At 37.0% G+C, this 19,308-nt stretch overlaps 1 protein-coding gene across 1 annotated transcript in view; it reads right to left on the bottom strand.

The window, feature by feature from the left end:
* Positions 1-19,308, bottom strand: part of LOC133173223 (uncharacterized) — a 36,373-nt gene that overhangs the window by 6,372 nt on the left and 10,693 nt on the right. The window contains exons 4-5 of the mRNA XM_061308199.1: positions 2,467-2,747; positions 1,992-2,258 (exon numbers count right to left, since the gene is read on the bottom strand). Coding sequence (XP_061164183.1) covers positions 1,992-2,258; positions 2,467-2,747 — 548 coding nt within the window. The remainder of the gene's footprint in view (positions 1-1,991; positions 2,259-2,466; positions 2,748-19,308) is intronic.

Here is a 19,308-nt window from a genome sequence, read left to right as displayed (position 1 = left end):
AAAATTATCTCGATACAAAATAAGACTACGGATCGGATACATTAACTTCCGGTTGGGTTATAAATGTAGGATAAATCCAGAGACTTACGAGAATTCCTTTCCGAGGTCTCTGGTTTTATCCTTCATTTATAACCCAACCGGAAGTTAATGTATCCGATTCGTAGTCTTATTTTGTATCGAGATAATTTTCGAGGAAGAAATAAGTGGTTTACAATAAAGAGGCTCGATCAGAGACGTCCGAAACGATTAATTTGACAAGAAAAAAGTCTTTCGAAGCGAACGATGTCATTTTAAAGTAGGTTAATGATTAATATATAAACAAAATACGAGTTTGAAGCGGGGGTGCCTGAAATTGAGTTAGGTACCTTGTGGTAAAAATAAGTAGGGGTGCCCCGTATACGAAACAAGTGCCTGTGCAGAGAAAGCTAAAACTTGTTGCCTAATACATACTTGGTACCCACGACATGAGATAGCTAGTACACATTATGACGTCATATTATGACGTCATTGTTCTTTACTACACAATATTATAATGGATATAAACAAAAATGCTTTGGCGCAAGGGCATGCTCTATTTTATTCAACTGAAACAAGGTATATTTAGAAGCAAAATATTCCAAAGTTTGCTGGCATTGCTGCACAAATATCAACACCTCATTTGTATAATTACTATTTGTTAATTTTAAGTTGAATAAGGGTAAAAATGTACAGTCCGGTATAAGTTTCCTCAAATTCCGATCAAATGAGAAAATGCCTAGGATTTGTGCAGCAGTTTAACTAATCTATAGAATATTCTTTTTAGCACTATACAATTTTTTTGTAAAAATAAATAAGGTAATCCCTTGCGCCGAAACTGTTTTGTTGATGTGTTTTATAACCTCCAGTAGGTAAGATCAGTGACGTCATAATATGACGTTATAATGTGTACTGGATATAACATATCGTGGGTACTAAGTATGCATAAGAAAATAAATCAACACTTTTTCTGAATAATAAATATACCTCTTATGCGTTTTTATTAGCTCATTTGCATAGAAACGCCTATACCTAGCCTTAACTCACATGTGTAATTGAATTACTTCCGTAAAAGAAATAAAACCTATCATTATTTTTAAAAGTAGTCCTCTCCAAATGCACATCTGCCACCGTTCTGCCTATGCGCGAATCACATGATCCAGGCGGTCACGTGACATGCTCCGTAGCGTTCTGTTCACAGAAGGTTACAAAAGATTTTTCCGAGTCTTATATTTCTTAACATGCAAGTTATTTTTTAATAACAAGAACAGTCCATTTGTCACAAATGACCAACTCTCGGCAATTGGATGGGTGGATAAGGATATTCTTTCCCAAAATGATCATAGTGCCCCTCACAACCCGAGACCTCTGTCTTGGGAGCGTCGTTTATCCAATGTGGATAAAGTATGGGCGCCTTCTCTTTATCATATCTGATATGTTTAAAGCCTAAATTAAACGAAATTTTAGGGATTTAATAATCATATTATTGTTAAGATATTCAACTACTTTTCTAAGCTTTCATAGCAAATTGCTCAACTATAAGGACACATAGAACTCTTCCCCAGCTTGCTTTCACTGGGCAACAGAACAAACATCATTTTTAACCATCTCCCTTCCTCCACTAAAACAATCAATCCAATTAATGATAGAACTTCTGGTAAGTCTTTTGTCTTCACAAACCTTGTACAAATTATTATATGCTACTGCAAAGGAATTTCCAAGATATTCGTTTATCTTTACAGCCATTCGTTGCTCGAGTACGACTGAGTAAATCATTTAAATGTCACAAGTATCTACATATTGACGTCATTTTCACATTGTGACGTCACAAACATGGAGCGAATCATTACATAACATCTGCTATTTATAGAACATGTGTGTGCCAAATTTCATTCTGATCTGAAATGTGGTTTTGTAAATAGAAAGATCTATAGTTTGCGAACTTTTTGATCACCCTCAGTGCATGGTTGCTGTACCTTAAATCCATTAGGTGAGGCCTTCTGTAGTGGATTTCCTCCTACCTCCAGTTTGATAATTCTAGGTGAGTACAACGTATATACACCCGAAAATGAGGTCACGGGTCCGTATCTTCTCTCTATGTCGAGTATAACTTTAACTGTGTTCCCTCCTCCTGTATCAGATCCATAGGCGGATCCCATACTTTCCCATTTTATAATGTTTGAAGCACCACACTTCGAGTTGTCATATAAATTTATAGGTTGGCTTGCGCTGTCTCTAGTGCTCTAAAATTCATTAACACATTTCTAGAGTAGAATCGATAGAAAAAATTCTTTAATTGTTTATATGATATATCATTTCATTACACAGTAAAATGTAGAACGTTGTCTTTTTACATACAACTTTTACCTACTTGCTTATGGAATAATTAAGCATTCATTTGAGTAAAAGATATCGCCTATTAAAAATCACCAGGAATATTAAATATCTTACTCCATAGATAATGGAATCTATGTGAACACTTGTGTCAATCCACCACGAAGTTGAGTGGTATGACGATAACACAAGAACTAAAGGTTTTTTGACTTCCCCTCTTGGATGTATCACAATCTTGTACTCGGACCAAGAATCCCCATAAATTCCAATCATGTGTACTTCGTAGTGAGGATTGTCATTAGCAACACAGCTCCGTAATGTATATCCATATTTTAACGATTGCACATGAGCAAGAGCAAATTGTGGACTTTCTCGAATTATGCAGTTTCCAACTTCAGCTTTAAAAGGACCAAAAATAAAATTATCTTGCATTATTCTTGTTTCAAAGCTATTTTGAATTTACTGGGAGGAGGTGAACGTAAAATTTACAAAATGATACTGGCGCGACTTTTGAAAGTTGTATCAATTTTAAATGTATTGAGAAGAATTCTAACCAGCTATAGGTAATGTTTATGGGTTTTCAATGATGTATATAAGGGTAGGAGTATGAGACAAGAAGTTTCGTCGAAAATAAAATACACCATTATGTTCAATCATCATACTAAATGTACATGTATTTGTATAAATGTGTTTTATTTTTACAATTTTGAATTATTTCTTTTATTTTTGCACACCAAGTACACTTGGATACATAAGGTATTTTGGGAATTGAACAGATTGCACATTTTTAATGTCTGAATGATACAAAAAGTTGTGATTAGTAGTATAAGGAGCCTGGATGGCCGGGTCAACTGAGTGGACTTTTTTGGTGCCCTGGGGGAGATGGCCGGTTCAATCTAGTACACACCCTGGAAAAACCCAAGCAAAAGGGGGGGGGGGATACGTTTGATCTACGTTTGTGCTGAGTCAGTCAATACATAGGCAATACACACAAAAACTTGGCATCGATTCAAATCACAGCTAGGTATGCATTGTGACGTCATGTGTCATACAGAGCAAGCCTCTCTCTCTCTATTTTCTGAAAACGGAAAAAACAATAACACAGTAAAGTTTGTAAGATGAGTTATTGTAAAAAATATACATAATTACTTTTTCTTCTGGAGTTTCAGGGGTTGTTTCTTCTCCGTCTGAGTAGTAGTAGTAGCAGGAAGTTTCCTCTTGTTGTTAAATGGAATTTTATCCTGTTGACTGGTCTTATGTTCCTGATGAGTGGTCTTGTTTTCTTGTGCCTTTTTCTCCAGTTTTTCGACTTCTTTGACAAATTCCATACTGTCATCTGTGCACTGATTGGCCCAATGTCCAAAATTTCCACACTTGTAGCATAAGTTCTGTTTTTTTTCTGGGACAGTCCGGAGCCCAATGTCCTAATTCTTTACATATGAAACATGGGTCTGTCTGTTTACTTTTCATGGCAGCTCCCGTGTCTTCATTTTTCTTGGCAGCTCCTGTGTTTTCATTTTTCTGGTTTCCTCTCATTTTTCTTCCATTCTAGCGACTTTAACTTCTAATCGGGACAATTTCCCACGTATCAAACAAAATTCACTGGTGTTGTACTCTTTCAGTTGAGTCAGCATGTTGACAATGTCATCCAGAGTGGTAGTTAAGATGCCCATATCTTCCTTTGTCATGGGTTCAGGCATATTATAAAGTCCCAGATCAAATCCGATCGGATCCTGCGTGTCAGGCATTGTCGGTAGAGCATATCCTAACCCTTCATTGCTAGCTGGAATATAATTACGATTTTCCACGGAATTCATCATCGCCTGTGCCATATTTCTACGTCTGTCAAGTTCAAAGTGCCCAGTAAGAATGATCCTAAATTTCCAGCTCTGGTTTATATACCCTTTTGGATTTCGTGTGCAAAAATAGGTTTGACTTACGTTTTGTACCCTCGCGCTTAGTACGCTCTCTCGTTTTACCTACGTTTTGCTGAGTCAGTACATTATGGGTCTACGTACTTTGTACGTTTTGTATAGATACAGGGGTATAAATAAGAAAACATTTCTTGTCATTTCTTCACAATTGACTATCATGTCAACACATAAACACACTCACTCTTTGGTGTTGGAAGGGTATGATTTTTTAATGCGATGTATAGAGAAAAATCAAGAAGCTTTACCCCCGGAGGCGGAACCAGTGTTCCAGAGAGCGACGACCATCATAGAAAATACTCAGGACTTGTGGTTACAATGCCTGGCTTTATTACATCATCCGACACTGGGGAGACTAGCGATTATACATTTCCTTTGTCAACGGATCAAAAAGACTCTACCAGAAAAAAATGTACGGGATGAAAATGAGCGAATATTTAGGAAAACCTTACAGTTTCCTATGTCATCCCAAAGGGAGCAAAGTATGTCTACTCTGGAAGGAAATAGAAGCGGTAGAGAAAATATGCATCCAATACGGGATGAAATATGTAGAAATTTCAGACATGCTAAGAAATGTATAACTTTTGATACCAGCCTGAATGAAATTTATCATTTACCACCCGAAGATCGAAAAAGTCCATGGATGGCTATAGTAGCAGATCGATTACGATTTCAGAGGAGAATTCGACAGTTTGAACAATTATTAAAGAAAAAATAAAGGATGTTAACCACAATAAGTCTTTGTTATTATTTCTATACAAATATGACGCCATCTTGTGCCCTTGTTTAGACGCTGAGATTTTTTAGACGCTGAGATTTTTTTTTGTATAGTAAGAAAAAAATCTATTCCCATTTCAATTAAAGTAGATACAGATTGACTTTAAACTAATCCGATTCTGTTTTATCTCAAAATCTTTGATTCCTAAAAAAAAAAATCATGCCTATGTGTATAGAATGCTGTGCCTTGTAATAAGACGCTGTGTTTTTTCAATATTGCTATTTATAAAACATCTAGACATTCCCACTGGAAATAAAGTGGATTCAAATTGTTTTTCAACTAAACTGATTTTATTTAATATTTAAAAATTCCAGTCAGAAAAGGTCACGATTAAAAAAAATCCTATATTCTCTATACAAGTCTATACAGTGATTTTCTACAAAAAATATCCGACCTTCGCCTTCTTGTGTCTATGCCTAAACTGATTCTGGGTATATTTTTACACTAGAAACCATTCCTTTGATTTAAAAACAGCATCAACACTTTTCCCTAGGTTTAATCTCATTGTATAGATTAAGTTTTCCTTGTATCACACTTTAAAAAAGGTTAAAATACTTATTTTATGTATTCAGGTGACCCGATTTTAGCCCTTCGGTTCAACATCAATGCTTCTTTTCTAGACGACAGATAAATGTCATGCATCAAAAATACTGTGAAATCATGCCTGAAACTTACCTTCATCTGATGGCTAAGATGTTTGAAAGTATTTCTAATCCCATAATAAGTTATTCACTCCAATGTATAGATTGTGAAGCACAAAATAACACAATTTGACGTCGCCATTATTTTTTTTGGCTCTCGCTTTAGGGTGCTCTCTTTTACGCTCGTGCTGTGCGCATAAATACGGCAGCTTGCCAGAGCTCGGTGTCATTCTGTAAGTATCAGTTCTGCTGACACCGTATCAGTATGGCTGAGGACGATGTCCAAAACTTCTACATTTTTCCAGGGGTAGAGATTGAAAATGTTTGGATCGTCAGAGACGTAGCCACCGGCAGGGAGTTAGCTCGCTGGCCGATAGCTACCCTGGGCCTAGCCAGTGACATGATCAGGGGAAGGAGACGAGAAAGAAGAAGACGACGAAGAAGAAGACGAAGATCGCCATCTAACAGTGAAGTTGACCAGCCAAGGAGGAGGACAGATTCAACACCATCTGCTTCGTATTCGGCCCCTCTGAGTAGTCCGGAACTACTCGAGGACACCCCGAGAAGCCCGTCCCCTCCAAGAAGACCACCAACTCCTACATGGTCACCCAGTCATCCCCCGGGAGCAGCTGCTGGACAGTGGGATTCCTCCGTAGATTCGACCCCTCCCGTTAACAACGATTGGGCTGGACAGGGGGATTCTTCATCCGTTGATTCGGATTGGTCCCCTCCCGTCAACAATGACTGGGCACCTTCCCCGGAGCTGGCTAGACCACCACCACCCTCCCCGGAGCTGGCTAGACCACCACCACCACCCCCGACCCCGGAGATGTCACCAGGTGTGAGTACTACGGGGCCAATTCCTAGATGGGGTATTCAAGTCGCGGCAGCCAGGCTGGATTCCTGTGTAGTTTGCTTGGAGGAGGATCGGATGTCCAATTATATCTGCTGTCAGTGTCGCCGTCGACCGGCTTGTCTCGAGTGTTCAGCTGTGCTGGTACAGATGAACCAATGCTATCCTCTTTGTCGACGCAGGCTTTCGAGATATGCAGCTCGCGGGCGAGGATTGAGACCACCTTCTCCAAGACAGTCATCTCTACCCCCACCCGGAAGGCCGGACTTTATGGAGCCGTTGACCGGTAACCAGCGACCTCCCCTCTCAGGCAGAACAGAGTTCCGCGGCAGAGGCAGAGGTAGTGGAAGGCCTCTCAGGGAGTAAACCCTTGATAAAAAAAAAATCAACAACGGCCCTTTTAAGGGCCACTTTAATGATTCGAAAAGATACCTCTAAAACATTCAAGGTTATAGCAACGTATAAACGGCCCTTTTAAGGGCCACTTATTTGAATAGATACCTATACGAAAAGATACCTAAAAAAACATTCAAGGTTATAGAAACGTATAAACGGCCCTTTTAAGGGCCACTTATTTGAATAGATACCTATAGGAAAAGATACCTAAAAAAAAACATTCAAGGTTATAGAAACGTATCAACGGCCCTTTTAAGGGCCACTTCAATGATTTGAATAGATACCTATAAAACATTCAAGGTTATAGAAACGTATAAACACCAGGTCACTGTTTTTTTTTTTTTTGTTTTTTTTGTTTTTTTTTTAAAAACATGAATCATTTTTTAAAAAATGAAATAACATAAACACATTTTTTTTAATTTTATTTATTTATTTTTTTTTTTATAACAGTCAATCTTTATAACACACACAATCAATGTTTACGAAGAATGTACACTTGTTTTCGATAAGTGTGTACAAATTGTTCAATATATTGTCTATAATGAGTCCAATTTCCTCCTGCTAAACCACATCCTATTTTATAAGGAAAGGCATAAGTCTGGTAAGGTAAAGTTCCCAATTCTTGTAAACAAGCTTGAAACCATTTTTCTCTATTTTCTGGTGTATCTTGATAATAAGGTAGGCGATTATAATGTCCTGTTGCATAATCCCATTGAGCTAACAGACAAATGACTACAGGTTTTTGTAAAGAAAACACTTTAAGGGTGCCTGGAATTCCTCTATCTTCTTCTAGGGCTAAATTTCTAGACCTTAAAGGTCTGCGGGTCGCATATAGATTAGCTCTGGGGTATTTCATAGCTATACTTTGACTCAATCCATGAGCTTTTACAGTCAAACAATTACACTGATGTACAATAGCTTCTACAGGAAAGTTTAATAAATCTCCTCCTATCTCCTGTAAACTCATGTTTAGGAATAATTTTTTTTTTCAATGTCACACCTTTTTATATATATATATATATATATATATATATATATATATATATAACCTGAACAAAAAATAACAACAATAGCTGTTAAAAATTTTTAATCTGAATTTTCCAGATACTCAATCATTTCTCTCTCTTTTACATTGAAAATTTCTCGAGGCACAATTTTGTTGTTTCCCATTTCTGCAGTAATTCTTTGTTTCTCTTCTCAGGTTTCAGAATTCCATATTCTTGATAGTTGCCACCTTGCCTGTAAAACATTATTTCTAATTCCTTTGTACTGTGGGACATATCAAATCTTGCTGTAAGATTAACTTTATGCACATCCAGTCCTCCTACAGGTTCTTTCATTTGAATGAAACCCCTGATTTGATGCACTTTTCCTGTCCAGGGATGAATTTCCTTTTTTAAGATCAAGTATTGAATTTCATCTTCAAGGTTCAGAAAAATGTATATATCTTCTACTTCTTCGTTCACTTGATTTAAAACAAATGTCCAGTTAGTGGCTACTCTGTAACATCTGTATGGGTCCTTTGGGTCATGGATCTTCTCATTTGCGGGCAAGTAAACATTACAGGGTTCTTCATCCTCCAGAGTTTTCACTTCTATTCTTCTTTGAGGACTGGAATGTTCTTCTTCCATAGGCATGATCAATCTTTTTTCTAATAACTGTTTTTTCTCCTCATCTATATCCATACTCTCTATTTTTTCTAATAACTGTTGTTTCTCCTCATCTATAGCCATAGTCTCTGGTTTTTTTCCAAACTGACTTTGACTCATGGTTAGGGTCAACTGATTATGATCATCTACACACCTTGTATTTATACTCTCAGGGGTGGTGTGCAAAAAAATGTGTTTGACCTACGTTTTTATTGAGACACTACTGTGTACGTTTTGTTTACGTTATGCTGAGTCAGGCAATACACAAAACCTTATATTATGACGTCATACTTGGCAGTGATTCACAGTCTAGGTAAAAAAAACCACACACACACAAGCTCAATGTTAATGGATTTATTCAAGTAAATCTACAATCTCTTGGAATTAATTCTTTGTTTCTCATTTCAGGTTTTAAAGTCCCATATTCTTCATAGTTGTCATCTTGCCTATAAAATGTTCTTTCTAATTCTGGTGTGCTGTGAGACATATCAAAACAGGTTAACCCATGGATGATTTTGTACATGTCTCTCTCATTGGTCCAGTGTTTCATTTGAATGAATCCTCTCACATGATGAAGTTTTCCTGTTTCTGGATGCATTTCTTTTTCTAAGATCAAGTATTGATAATCACTTCTAATGATTTGATCTATATCTTCCTGATGACCTCCAGTTAAATTAAATATCCAATTAGCAGCTCTTCTAAATCTCTCCTTTTTAAATTTGGCAATATAATGATTGCCTGGATCTTCTTTATGTTTGTTCTCATAATGAGTTCTAATGTCTTTCAACAATTGAGTTCTGATTTTCATGATTAATCCTTCTGTCAGACTCATGTTTGAAACAATGATTTTTTTTTTGGTGACACTTTTTTATATAGATAACAATTTAAGATATTTTAAAATTATTTTTATTCAGATTCTACAATGATTCTTTCTCTTGGTTTAGAATCTTATGTCAATCTTTTCTTTTTCTCAAAATACTTTTTTTTGGACACATCTTGCCTTCTTCTGCAGTCAAAGGTCTTTTAGGGTAATCTTTTTTTGGTAATAAATGGGTATATTCTTCTTCTTCTTCTGCAGTCAAGGGTCTTTCAATGTAATCTCTCACATCATTATCATTTTCTGGACATAATTGATTATATTTTTCATGAGAAATGATCTTAATAGTCCCATCCTCATGTATTTGAATTGATATACCTTTATCCACATCTTCCTCTCTCAGAACTCTCTTTCCAAATTGAATTTTACTCTTTTCTTTACTAGACGTGTTACCCATGATTAAGACAAATCAATAACTGATATATTTTTCATTTTACACCTTGTATTTATACCTTTTTTTCTATCTATATTTAGTAGTATTTTTTATTTAAAAAAACAAGAACATATTTTTTTTCAATTCTTTTATTGATAACAATAACAACAACAATCACAATACATTTTGATAGAAACATTGACAAGTTTGTCCATGACCCGTAGGTCTTTTATGATAAGTGTCTTTAAACCATTGAGCTACATAATCATCTCTTTGTAAAGCTGTACTATGGTCAAAGGGGAATAACCACTCATCTGCGGTTTTTCTCTTCTTGTGTCTTTGATGTAAATAATACACGCAATATTGTCCACATACATCTGTATTCCAATCTTGATATCGGTACGGATTAAAAATCCATTGTTGAGCATGACGGTGGATAAAATCTTGAATTTCTTTTTGTAAGGGAGGAAATCCATAAGAATCAAAATATTCGATGACTGGACTGGACAAATACAAACATACCCAATGTTCTCCAGGTTTATCTTGAGGATCCGTATTCACCACAATGGCTTTTTCTTGAGGTCTTAATTGATCCGGTACTAAATCTAAAGGGTACACTCCACCAAAAGAACTCTTTAATTCTCTGGATAAGACTTCTTTTAACTGTCCTGTATCCATTAATAATCAATACTGACTTCTCTCTGTTTGTTAATTTCTAACAGATTATCGAATTCTGCATATACCACACAATTTAAGGTGTTCACCGTATTGTTCGTAAATTAGACTTCTACTCTCAGATTTCCGGTTTCTATGATGTGGAATTTATCCGATTGCGCTTCTTGATCTTTCGTGAAATCCCAGCCCCATAAAGTGTACCCGTTTTTATACTCTTCTAGGGTGATGTCCGGGGCCCAATCTTCTCCTAATTTTCCCAGTGCTTGATATAAACTCAGATAAGATCTCAGATATAAATCTTCATTGAAATTAGGTTCGAAACAACGAGTACTCATGGTCTCTCCGTTGATACTGACATCTAATTTCATAATTCCCACGTTTTGGAAATGAAACCGATTTTTTTAGTTTTATCTCCGTTGAATGCCGCATTGTCCACAAAACCTAAAATGATGCGTTTAGGCATCTGGCCTTGAAACAGATGATCCGTGATTTTAGATTGAGTTCCTGTGGGTATAGTAAAGGTTTTCACTTCGACTCTTCTCAATGGATATTTAGCTCTGTGAGTGTTCAAACTTTGATTTATAACATTCATCATGACGGCCGTGGGTTTGACTTTTCCCACAAGATCATGCTCAATATTTTGACTTTTCCCGTACTTCCATCTTTGATCATCATATAGAACTGAGGTTTAGCTCGATTAAATCTCAAACGGACATCTACTCCACTCGGTAGAAATCGGTCTTGTTGAAATAAATCCAGATGTAAACGATCATACAAGGTTATTTTCTTACTATTATTTATAGCCTGGTGACGTTTTCTAAATCCTTCGTTTTTAGAATTGGCCGGTAACTCTGGGAGGATAGGTTCGTTAATGGTCACAGTATCAGCAGCACCCAGTAAACCCTTAGTTACATCAAATGTCTTATTTTGAGCCACTCCAAGGTCTGCTACCCCTACTTCGTCCATGTGTCCTGCTGTATCTTTTTTCCACAGACTACAAGCTCTCATCTGTGTCATTAAAGTTCTGGGTTTGTAAGAAAGTAATTTCTCCAGATAAGCTTTGTAAGGATAAGTATCGGTTCCAGGAGTCACTATTTTTCCATTGACACTGATATCGATTTCCGTAAACAAGGAATGGAAGATATTATTCACCGGGGCGCAAGTACTGCCAGCTCCAGTCAGATTAGTACCATCATCTTTGGTAAATTTACACACTATTTGAACATACGTTTGAGATAAATCCAGATATTGATCTCCTTGTCCATTAATTTCAAATTCAATAGGAGCCGTATCCGAATCTAAAGTACTGGAAATGGGGTAATATTCTTCCCATTTGGAGTCTTCTAAAGCAATATTAGTCCGGGGGACTTGGAACAATTCTAAATTGTTCATCCCACACGCACAGGAATCTGGTTGCAACATGATGTGTCTACTAGGATTGATTTTTCACAAATGAAGCTCAATATCACTCGACTCCTCTATTTATAGTGTCAATCAAAGATATCTAAACCCCTTTTTTTCTTCTTGGGAATATTGCCTCCTTGATTTTTTCTTTTTCTCTTAGGACCTCCTCGGGCTAACACAGGTGTCTTTTTTCTTCTTTTCTTACCTAGATTCAATCTTTGTTTCAGGGCTTGTACTCCGTGAGTTTTGACAGCGTCTTTTAAAGATCTCTTATTTTCTAACACATCTAACCCCGTTCTAGCAGCAGCAGTCAAGGCATGTTTAGCTCCCGTTTTCAGTAAATTTCTCAAAACTCCTCTGCCTCTCTGCCGTCTTCTTCTTTTTCTTCTCCCTTTACCTTTTTGACCTTTCTTATTCATCTTTTTAAAAGCTAAAGTTCCTCCTCTATTGAGAGCAAATAAGCCTGTATTTTTAACGGCATTGAGTCCATGAGTTAAAAGAGCATTTTTGATATTTCTCTTTTTTTTAATCACATCCGCTCCTATTTTAGCTCCGGCAATCAAGGCTTGATTACGACCCATTTTGACTAGATCTTTAAGAAATCCTCGACCTCTTTGTCGCCGGTCTGAGCCTAATTGGGCAGCTTGTTTTAAAGTCATCCCTATAGGTAAGTTCGGTACCATTCCCGAATGGAAGTCTAAAAAATTTCCTCCTCTTTGAGATTTTTTAAAACCCTGGGATATTAGCCTATATGCGGGTGGAATCAAACTGGATGGAAGAAGATTTAGTAATGGAAGTCCAATAGGCTTATGTCTAATGGCTCTAACCAATGCAGAGGTGATTTCATCTACACCGTGTCATTTTTGACGTAATAAACCTCTATGATAGACAAACTGTCCGTGTCCTCTTTGTCTCAATAATCCGGGATGATACTGCATGTTTCATGACTCGTGTCAGACTGACCTAAATGCACTCAAGTGACTCCTTTTATACCCTGTCTTAAGGTTGAATACAATACAGACAGCATACCAGACAAGTCATCACTCCCAATAGGATGTAACAAAAAAGATGTACACTCATCTCAGTACACTTTTCTGAAATGAAGTTTCACGACCGATTTTCCATTTAAAAAAGGCATGGGAGTCCCTAAAGGAGTCATGATATGAATCTCAATGCTATCGAAATGTTTTTTACTCAGTTTCAAATATTCCGCTCTAACGGGTTCCCATTTCGCTTGTTTTTTATCTTCCAGATTGAGTGTACAAGGAACCACTCTTAATAATTTCAAGGCATTGGATCCTACCGTCTGGGGTTCAATTAAGTCACAATACACGTACATGGATTTCAGATTTTCATATAAATCTACGGTGTTGTTACCCATGTAACTAACGTTGATCCATTTGGTCATGTTTTCTGTATCGTTCTGAAGAATCACCTTCTTACTTTCTATTCCTAGCTTATAAGCTAAGGCTATGGGGAAACGAATGCAAAAGGGATATTTTTTAAGTTCTCTCTCCATAAACTGATACATCACTTTATCATATTTGTCATGATATGTTAATTTCATGGCATTCTCTTTTTTAGAATCACCTAAAAACTTCCATAATTTTTTCAAAGTTCTTTCCAGTCCAAGACTGATTTCACTTGTTAAAGCCATGGGGTGAATGTAAGGCCCCGGTCTAAAGTGAATTCGCTTAATTTCCATCTTCTGGTCTTTCGTTATGAGATTAGCAAATTCAGTATGGGCCCAATCTAACAGTACAGGACATTGGCTTAATGGCATCGCATCTATGGTTTTCATTTTAAATCTGTCCCATTTAAACACATTAGGTTCTTGGACTTTTGGAGCATAAAATTGAGGAAGCAGGATGTCAAAATAAGCTTCCTCTTCTGTGATGTTTTTCAAAGAAATGGGATACATCAATTCTGTTAAAGCCACTTCCCATTGTCCATCTGTTAAATCTACTGTTTGTGGTAATAAGGTTTTAAATTGAGCAGTCGTATTACTCTGAAACGATTGCATGGACCCATCACTGGGTAAAGTCATGTAAAAACTACTGCTCTCGGCCATGTTCAGTGAGATACTGAGACAAAATAACTTAGGACCCTTCTATTTATAACAACCATTTTTTTTTTAATTTTATTTGACATATTACACTTCTTCTTCTTCTTCGGATCTGTAAGGAATCACTGTCTCAAAACACTGCCCCTCTTCGTTTTCCAAGCTATCTTTAATCTGGGAAAAAGGAATACGACAATACAGGTACTCTGTAGGACAGTAATAGCTAGGAATCCTCAGTCCATCTTTTTGCTGGTTCCAGAACAAATCACGAAGACAGTGTTCTATATTCCAACACCATTCACCTTCAGCCAGAACCACACGAGTCTGGAATTTACAACGACCTAGGATCAACCATTTGTACTGCTGATAATGATGGTATATTTTTACCCTCACCTTAGATCCTTTAGGATGTAAGAATTTCTGTCTTTTTTCCAACCACACATCTTGAGTAGATGTTCCTGGATGATTTTCAAAATAATCTAGGATTGCTCCTATTTTAGTTTTCATCCAGGGTCCCTGCATGTAAATACATCCAAATAAACTCTCACAATACCAACGATTAGAGGTACACATCATTGACTCCTGTTTCTCCCGGATTCTTATCCATGAGATCTTGGATACATTTATCTTTGTTTTTCATCCATTCTCCTTTTTTAGTGGAACCTGTATGCTCTTGCATTTTCCAACGATACTCTGAGCTTAAAAAATCCATGTTGCTCTGTCCTCAGTCAGATCAGAAATGAATTTTTTTCCCCATTTTATATATACTCTGTGGCGTATCTATTTTTTTTTTAGACATTAACCCTGTGCATTCGTGGTCTTCTTAGAGGTATGATGCATCATCGTAGGACTAGGCATGATATAACACCCACTGAAGAACTGACACATACCATCCAATATTCTCGATTAGGATCGTGTAAAGCTAACATGACCACACTGGTGACGATAAGAGATACACAGATAAATAATTGTGCGAAATAAACGATTTCTTCTCGAGGAATATTCTCTCCACAAAATTTCCAATGAGGAGTTATTTGATGAGATCTGTTTGGGGAATCCATGAATCGAAACTAGGGGGATATCCTTTCCACCGAACTTTGACTTGTTGAATGATTTTTTTCCCTACGCGTCGCTTTTTATACCCCAAGATTTCCTCCACTTCGTACACGTCGTCTTTTTTAATGATCTTTTGTAATTCTTTTTCGTAAAAAGTCCCTTCTAATTCCTCTCCGTTATAATCTTGCACTCTATACACGTAAGGATACCTTCCAGGAACTCTTTTAGAAATGGTAAGCAGTTCTGTGGTCCAGTTAGGTTAATATCCTTTTTCAAATGTGCGTTTGGCTTTACTGATGCGTACCTGATCTCCTTCTTTAAACTGAGGTTTAAGAAACTGTTTTCGATTGGATTTCCCATATAAAGTTTTCCAGACTTTAACACATTAGAAGCATTCACTTGAACTGGTGCTCTTTTGATACTCCGATGATAGGTATGATTGTAAGCATACACTAAATCCGGTAAAACTTCTAAATACCGTCTGGTTTTATGACGAGTAAAATAACGCCACATGCGTGCTTTGAGTGTACGCTGAAATCGTTCCACGATACTGGCTTTAGTGTCCGTATTACGAGTGGTAAAAAAATGAATGGATTTAAAAGCTTGTAAGAATTCTCGATTGGTAAATTCTTTTCCTTGATCCGATTGAATGCGGACGGGACGTCGACCGTCTTGTTGAAAAATCTCTTGTAATCCTCGAATCATTTCTTTTCCTGTTTTCTGTTTTAAAGGCACTACCCAGGCATATTTAGATAAGACGTCAATGGCACATAATAAAAACGTATATCCATCATTATGTTTCTTTAAACTGGACACATCTGCTAAATCTAATTGCCATTGTTCATCTATATCTGTCACTCTAGTCTGTTGTCTCCGGAATTTTCTTTGAATGGGTTTATGTAAGGTATAAGTATCTTGCTCTTTTTACCATTCTCGAATCTTTTTCAGGGAAATTCCTAAAGGTTTGACCTGACGATACAAAGCTTGTATTCCTCCGTACCCTCTTTTAGGATCATAATAAATCTCTTTCAAAATATCTTCTACTAGTTTCTTTTTCATATTTTAGGCAATGAAAGCCAATTTTCATCGATTTGTCCTAAATATCTTTTCTTCTTCCTTTTTAGCTCTAAAGGCTTTTAAGTCTTCTTCGACTTGGGCTTTTAATTTCTTTCGAGCTAAAGGACTACGCAGGTGAGTTAAGGCTAAATATAGGCATTTCTATGCAAATAATCTTATTAAAATGCCTAAGGACTATATCTATTATACAGAGAAAGTTAAAACTTATTGTCTAATACATACTTGATACCCACGACATGAGATAGCCAGTACACATTATGACGTCATATTATGACGTCATTGTCCTTTACTACACAAGATTATAAAGGAGATCAACAAAAACGCTTCAGCGCAAGGGCATGCTCTATTTTATTTAACTGAAACAAGGTATATTTAGAAGCAAAATATTCTAAATTTTGCTGGTATTGCTGCACAAATATCAACAGCTCAGTCGTATAATTTCTATTAGTAAAGTTTTAAGTTGAATAAGGGTAAAAATGTACAGTCCGGTATAAGTTTTCTCAAATTCCGATCAAATGAGAAAATGCCTGGGATTTGTGCAGCAGTTTTATTAATCTATAGAGTATTCTTCTTAGCATTATACAATTTTTATGTAAAAATAAATAGGGTAATCCCTTGCGCCGAAGCTGTTTTGTTGATGTGTTTTATTACCTCCAGTAGGCAAGATCAGTGACGTCATAATATGACGTCATAATGTGCACTGGCTGTAACATATCGTGGGTACTAAGTATGCATAAGAAAATAAATCAAAACTTTCTCTGAATAATAAATATACCTCCTATGCGTTTTTATTAGCTCATTTGCATAGAAACGCCTATATGTAGCCTTAACTCATATGCGTATATCTGGATCCTACCCTTGTCCCTACAGGGGTTGAAATGGGTTTTTTAAGGACGGTTCCTGGATCTTCTATAGGTCTACTCACTGGAGTGTCAAAAAAGGAAGAAAAACCACTATCGTCTATTTCGTGACTTTTAGGAGTACTGATTTTTCCAGGTCTCTGCATGGCTTTTATAAGGTTTCCATTGCTCACGTATTCCAGAGGAGTACGCGTCTCTTTTAAAGCTTGAGCAAATTGTTCTAATCCTGTAGGAACCGGATGATTTTTACGAGAATGAGATCTCATACTATCAGCCATTAAATCCACAATGTTAGAATCGGGAACTTTTTGACCTCGATAACTAATTTCACCTTCTTTATTCCAAGTTAACACTTTCGGGTTTTTCTTTAAATGATTTAATAATAATCCAGCTTTTCTTTTCATGTTTTTATTCACTGTTTGAAGGATTTCATCTTCAATTTCAGCTGGGGCTGCTGGTAATGCTGCTGCTGCTGCTGGGGCTGGTGCTGCTCCTGCTGCTGCTGGAGCTGCTGCCGGAATTTTCAGTTTAGAAATAGGCTCCTGTCTAGCTTGTTGTAAATAATTCCTATATCGATGAAGTTCCTGGCCATATAAAGCGACTTTTTCTTCTGGGGTTAAATCTTCACGTCTTGTAATCTCGTCCAATTCCTGACCTAAACTGATGGTTGATTGAAATTCCGGAGGTTTCGGTAATTTTGCTTTGAGATCATTTAATAAGACTTCGGGAACTAACACCATTTTACGACTCATTTTTTTTTCTTCTTCTTGATGACTTTATAGACGGATTGACCGGCACCCAACAGTAAAGGTGCTGCTGAGATTAAAAGGGGTAAAATGTTTCCTCCTTTTTGTTGAAGTAATAAAGCTCGTCGTTTCTGGACAGATTGAGGTTTGACCAGTCTCCTGAAGATGTGTTTCTTAGGAGCTAGTTTTCGTTTATGAGCCGAACTAAGAGGTAACACTCCTTTTAATAGGTTGTACACGATCTCGCAGATTTTGAGAATACAATCTCCAGAACAATGTTTTAAAATACCCGTCTTTAATGGAGAGGAATAGTGAGGGTCAGATAACACTCTTAAAAGAGGCCAATGAGGTTTTAATCGTGTAGAACAGCAAGTCCTTCTTTTCTTCTTCTTCTTAGCCATCATGGGGTTAAAATGAGGACATGTCCCAGGTTTCTCCCCTTTTTATACTCTCAAGGAGGAGCATACATGTCGTGTTTGTCCTTCTCGTGTTTGTCTCTATTTTTCTGGGTGACGTAGATTTTGGAACAATATCGGCATTTATATTTCATTCCTTTAGGAAGTTGAGGTGTAGAAGCGGTCAGAGGTTGAAAGCGTGCTATTTTAGGAGTGTGAATGGGTACTTTAATTCTAGGAGTGTGAATGGGTACTTTAATTCTAGGAGAGGGAATTCCCACATTGACTTGAGGAAACATTTCTAAATCGGGAGCTCTTTGACTGCCTATGGGTCCCATAGGACGATCCATTCTCATTTCAGCTTGTTTTTTTAATAACTCCCAAATAGTTTTTTGTTTTTGTTCCTTATAATACTGATTGATTTCGTTTTTTAAACTTTCAGGCATGGCTTTTCGTTGAGCTGGAGTCTTTGGAGTAGTTTTTTTCTTTCTACCAGCAGGGGCTTTTCTTTGAGTAGCAGCAGGTTTTCTCTTTTGAGGTTTTCTCTTTTGAGGTTTTCTCTTAGGTGGTTTTCTCTTCTTTCTGGTCTTTTGAGCTGCTCCTCCTACTCGGACCATCCAATCTGGAAACACTCTTTGTTTCTTATTATCGACTCGCACTACCACACTTTTTAAAAGACGAACACGTCGTTTCTTAGGTGCATTCCATTTAAATAAATGACGAATAATGACTCCGCCTAGAAATCCGGCTCCTCCGCGTTTTAAAATGGCATTTTTTCTGTCTTGATCACTCGCCGACTTATCGGCTATGATACTTAAATCTTGACGATGATTATTAATAAACTTTTGAGTCTGTTTATTGATAGGTAAGACCCCACGTATCAAATTTCGAGCTCCCATAGCAAACCAATTCAAGAAGGCTTTACGCCCTAATTCGATTAAATGGGCTCGCTTGGCAGGATCTCGCTCCCGCTGTAAACGTCGTAACGTTTTCACTAATTTACTCTTGGCTGAGAGAGGTCGACCCATGACGACTGTATAATGATAAATGACAAGTTTATTGTTGGTACATTTTTATTTATACTCTTGTGGCATGTGTATAGTTAACAATTCAAACAATCGACTTCTCAATCTGTATTCGTCTGGGGTCTGTGGATTCAAGTCAACCAGGAGATACCCGTGAGGAA

Source organism: Saccostrea echinata, unplaced genomic scaffold (genome assembly GCF_033153115.1).
Source record: "Saccostrea echinata isolate AGI-Se365-2 ecotype Australia unplaced genomic scaffold, CSIRO_AGI_Sech_v1 ptg000056l, whole genome shotgun sequence".
In the NCBI taxonomy this organism is placed as follows: Eukaryota; Metazoa; Mollusca; class Bivalvia; order Ostreida; family Ostreidae; genus Saccostrea; species Saccostrea echinata.
This window is presented reverse-complemented; position numbering and strand designations above follow the sequence as displayed.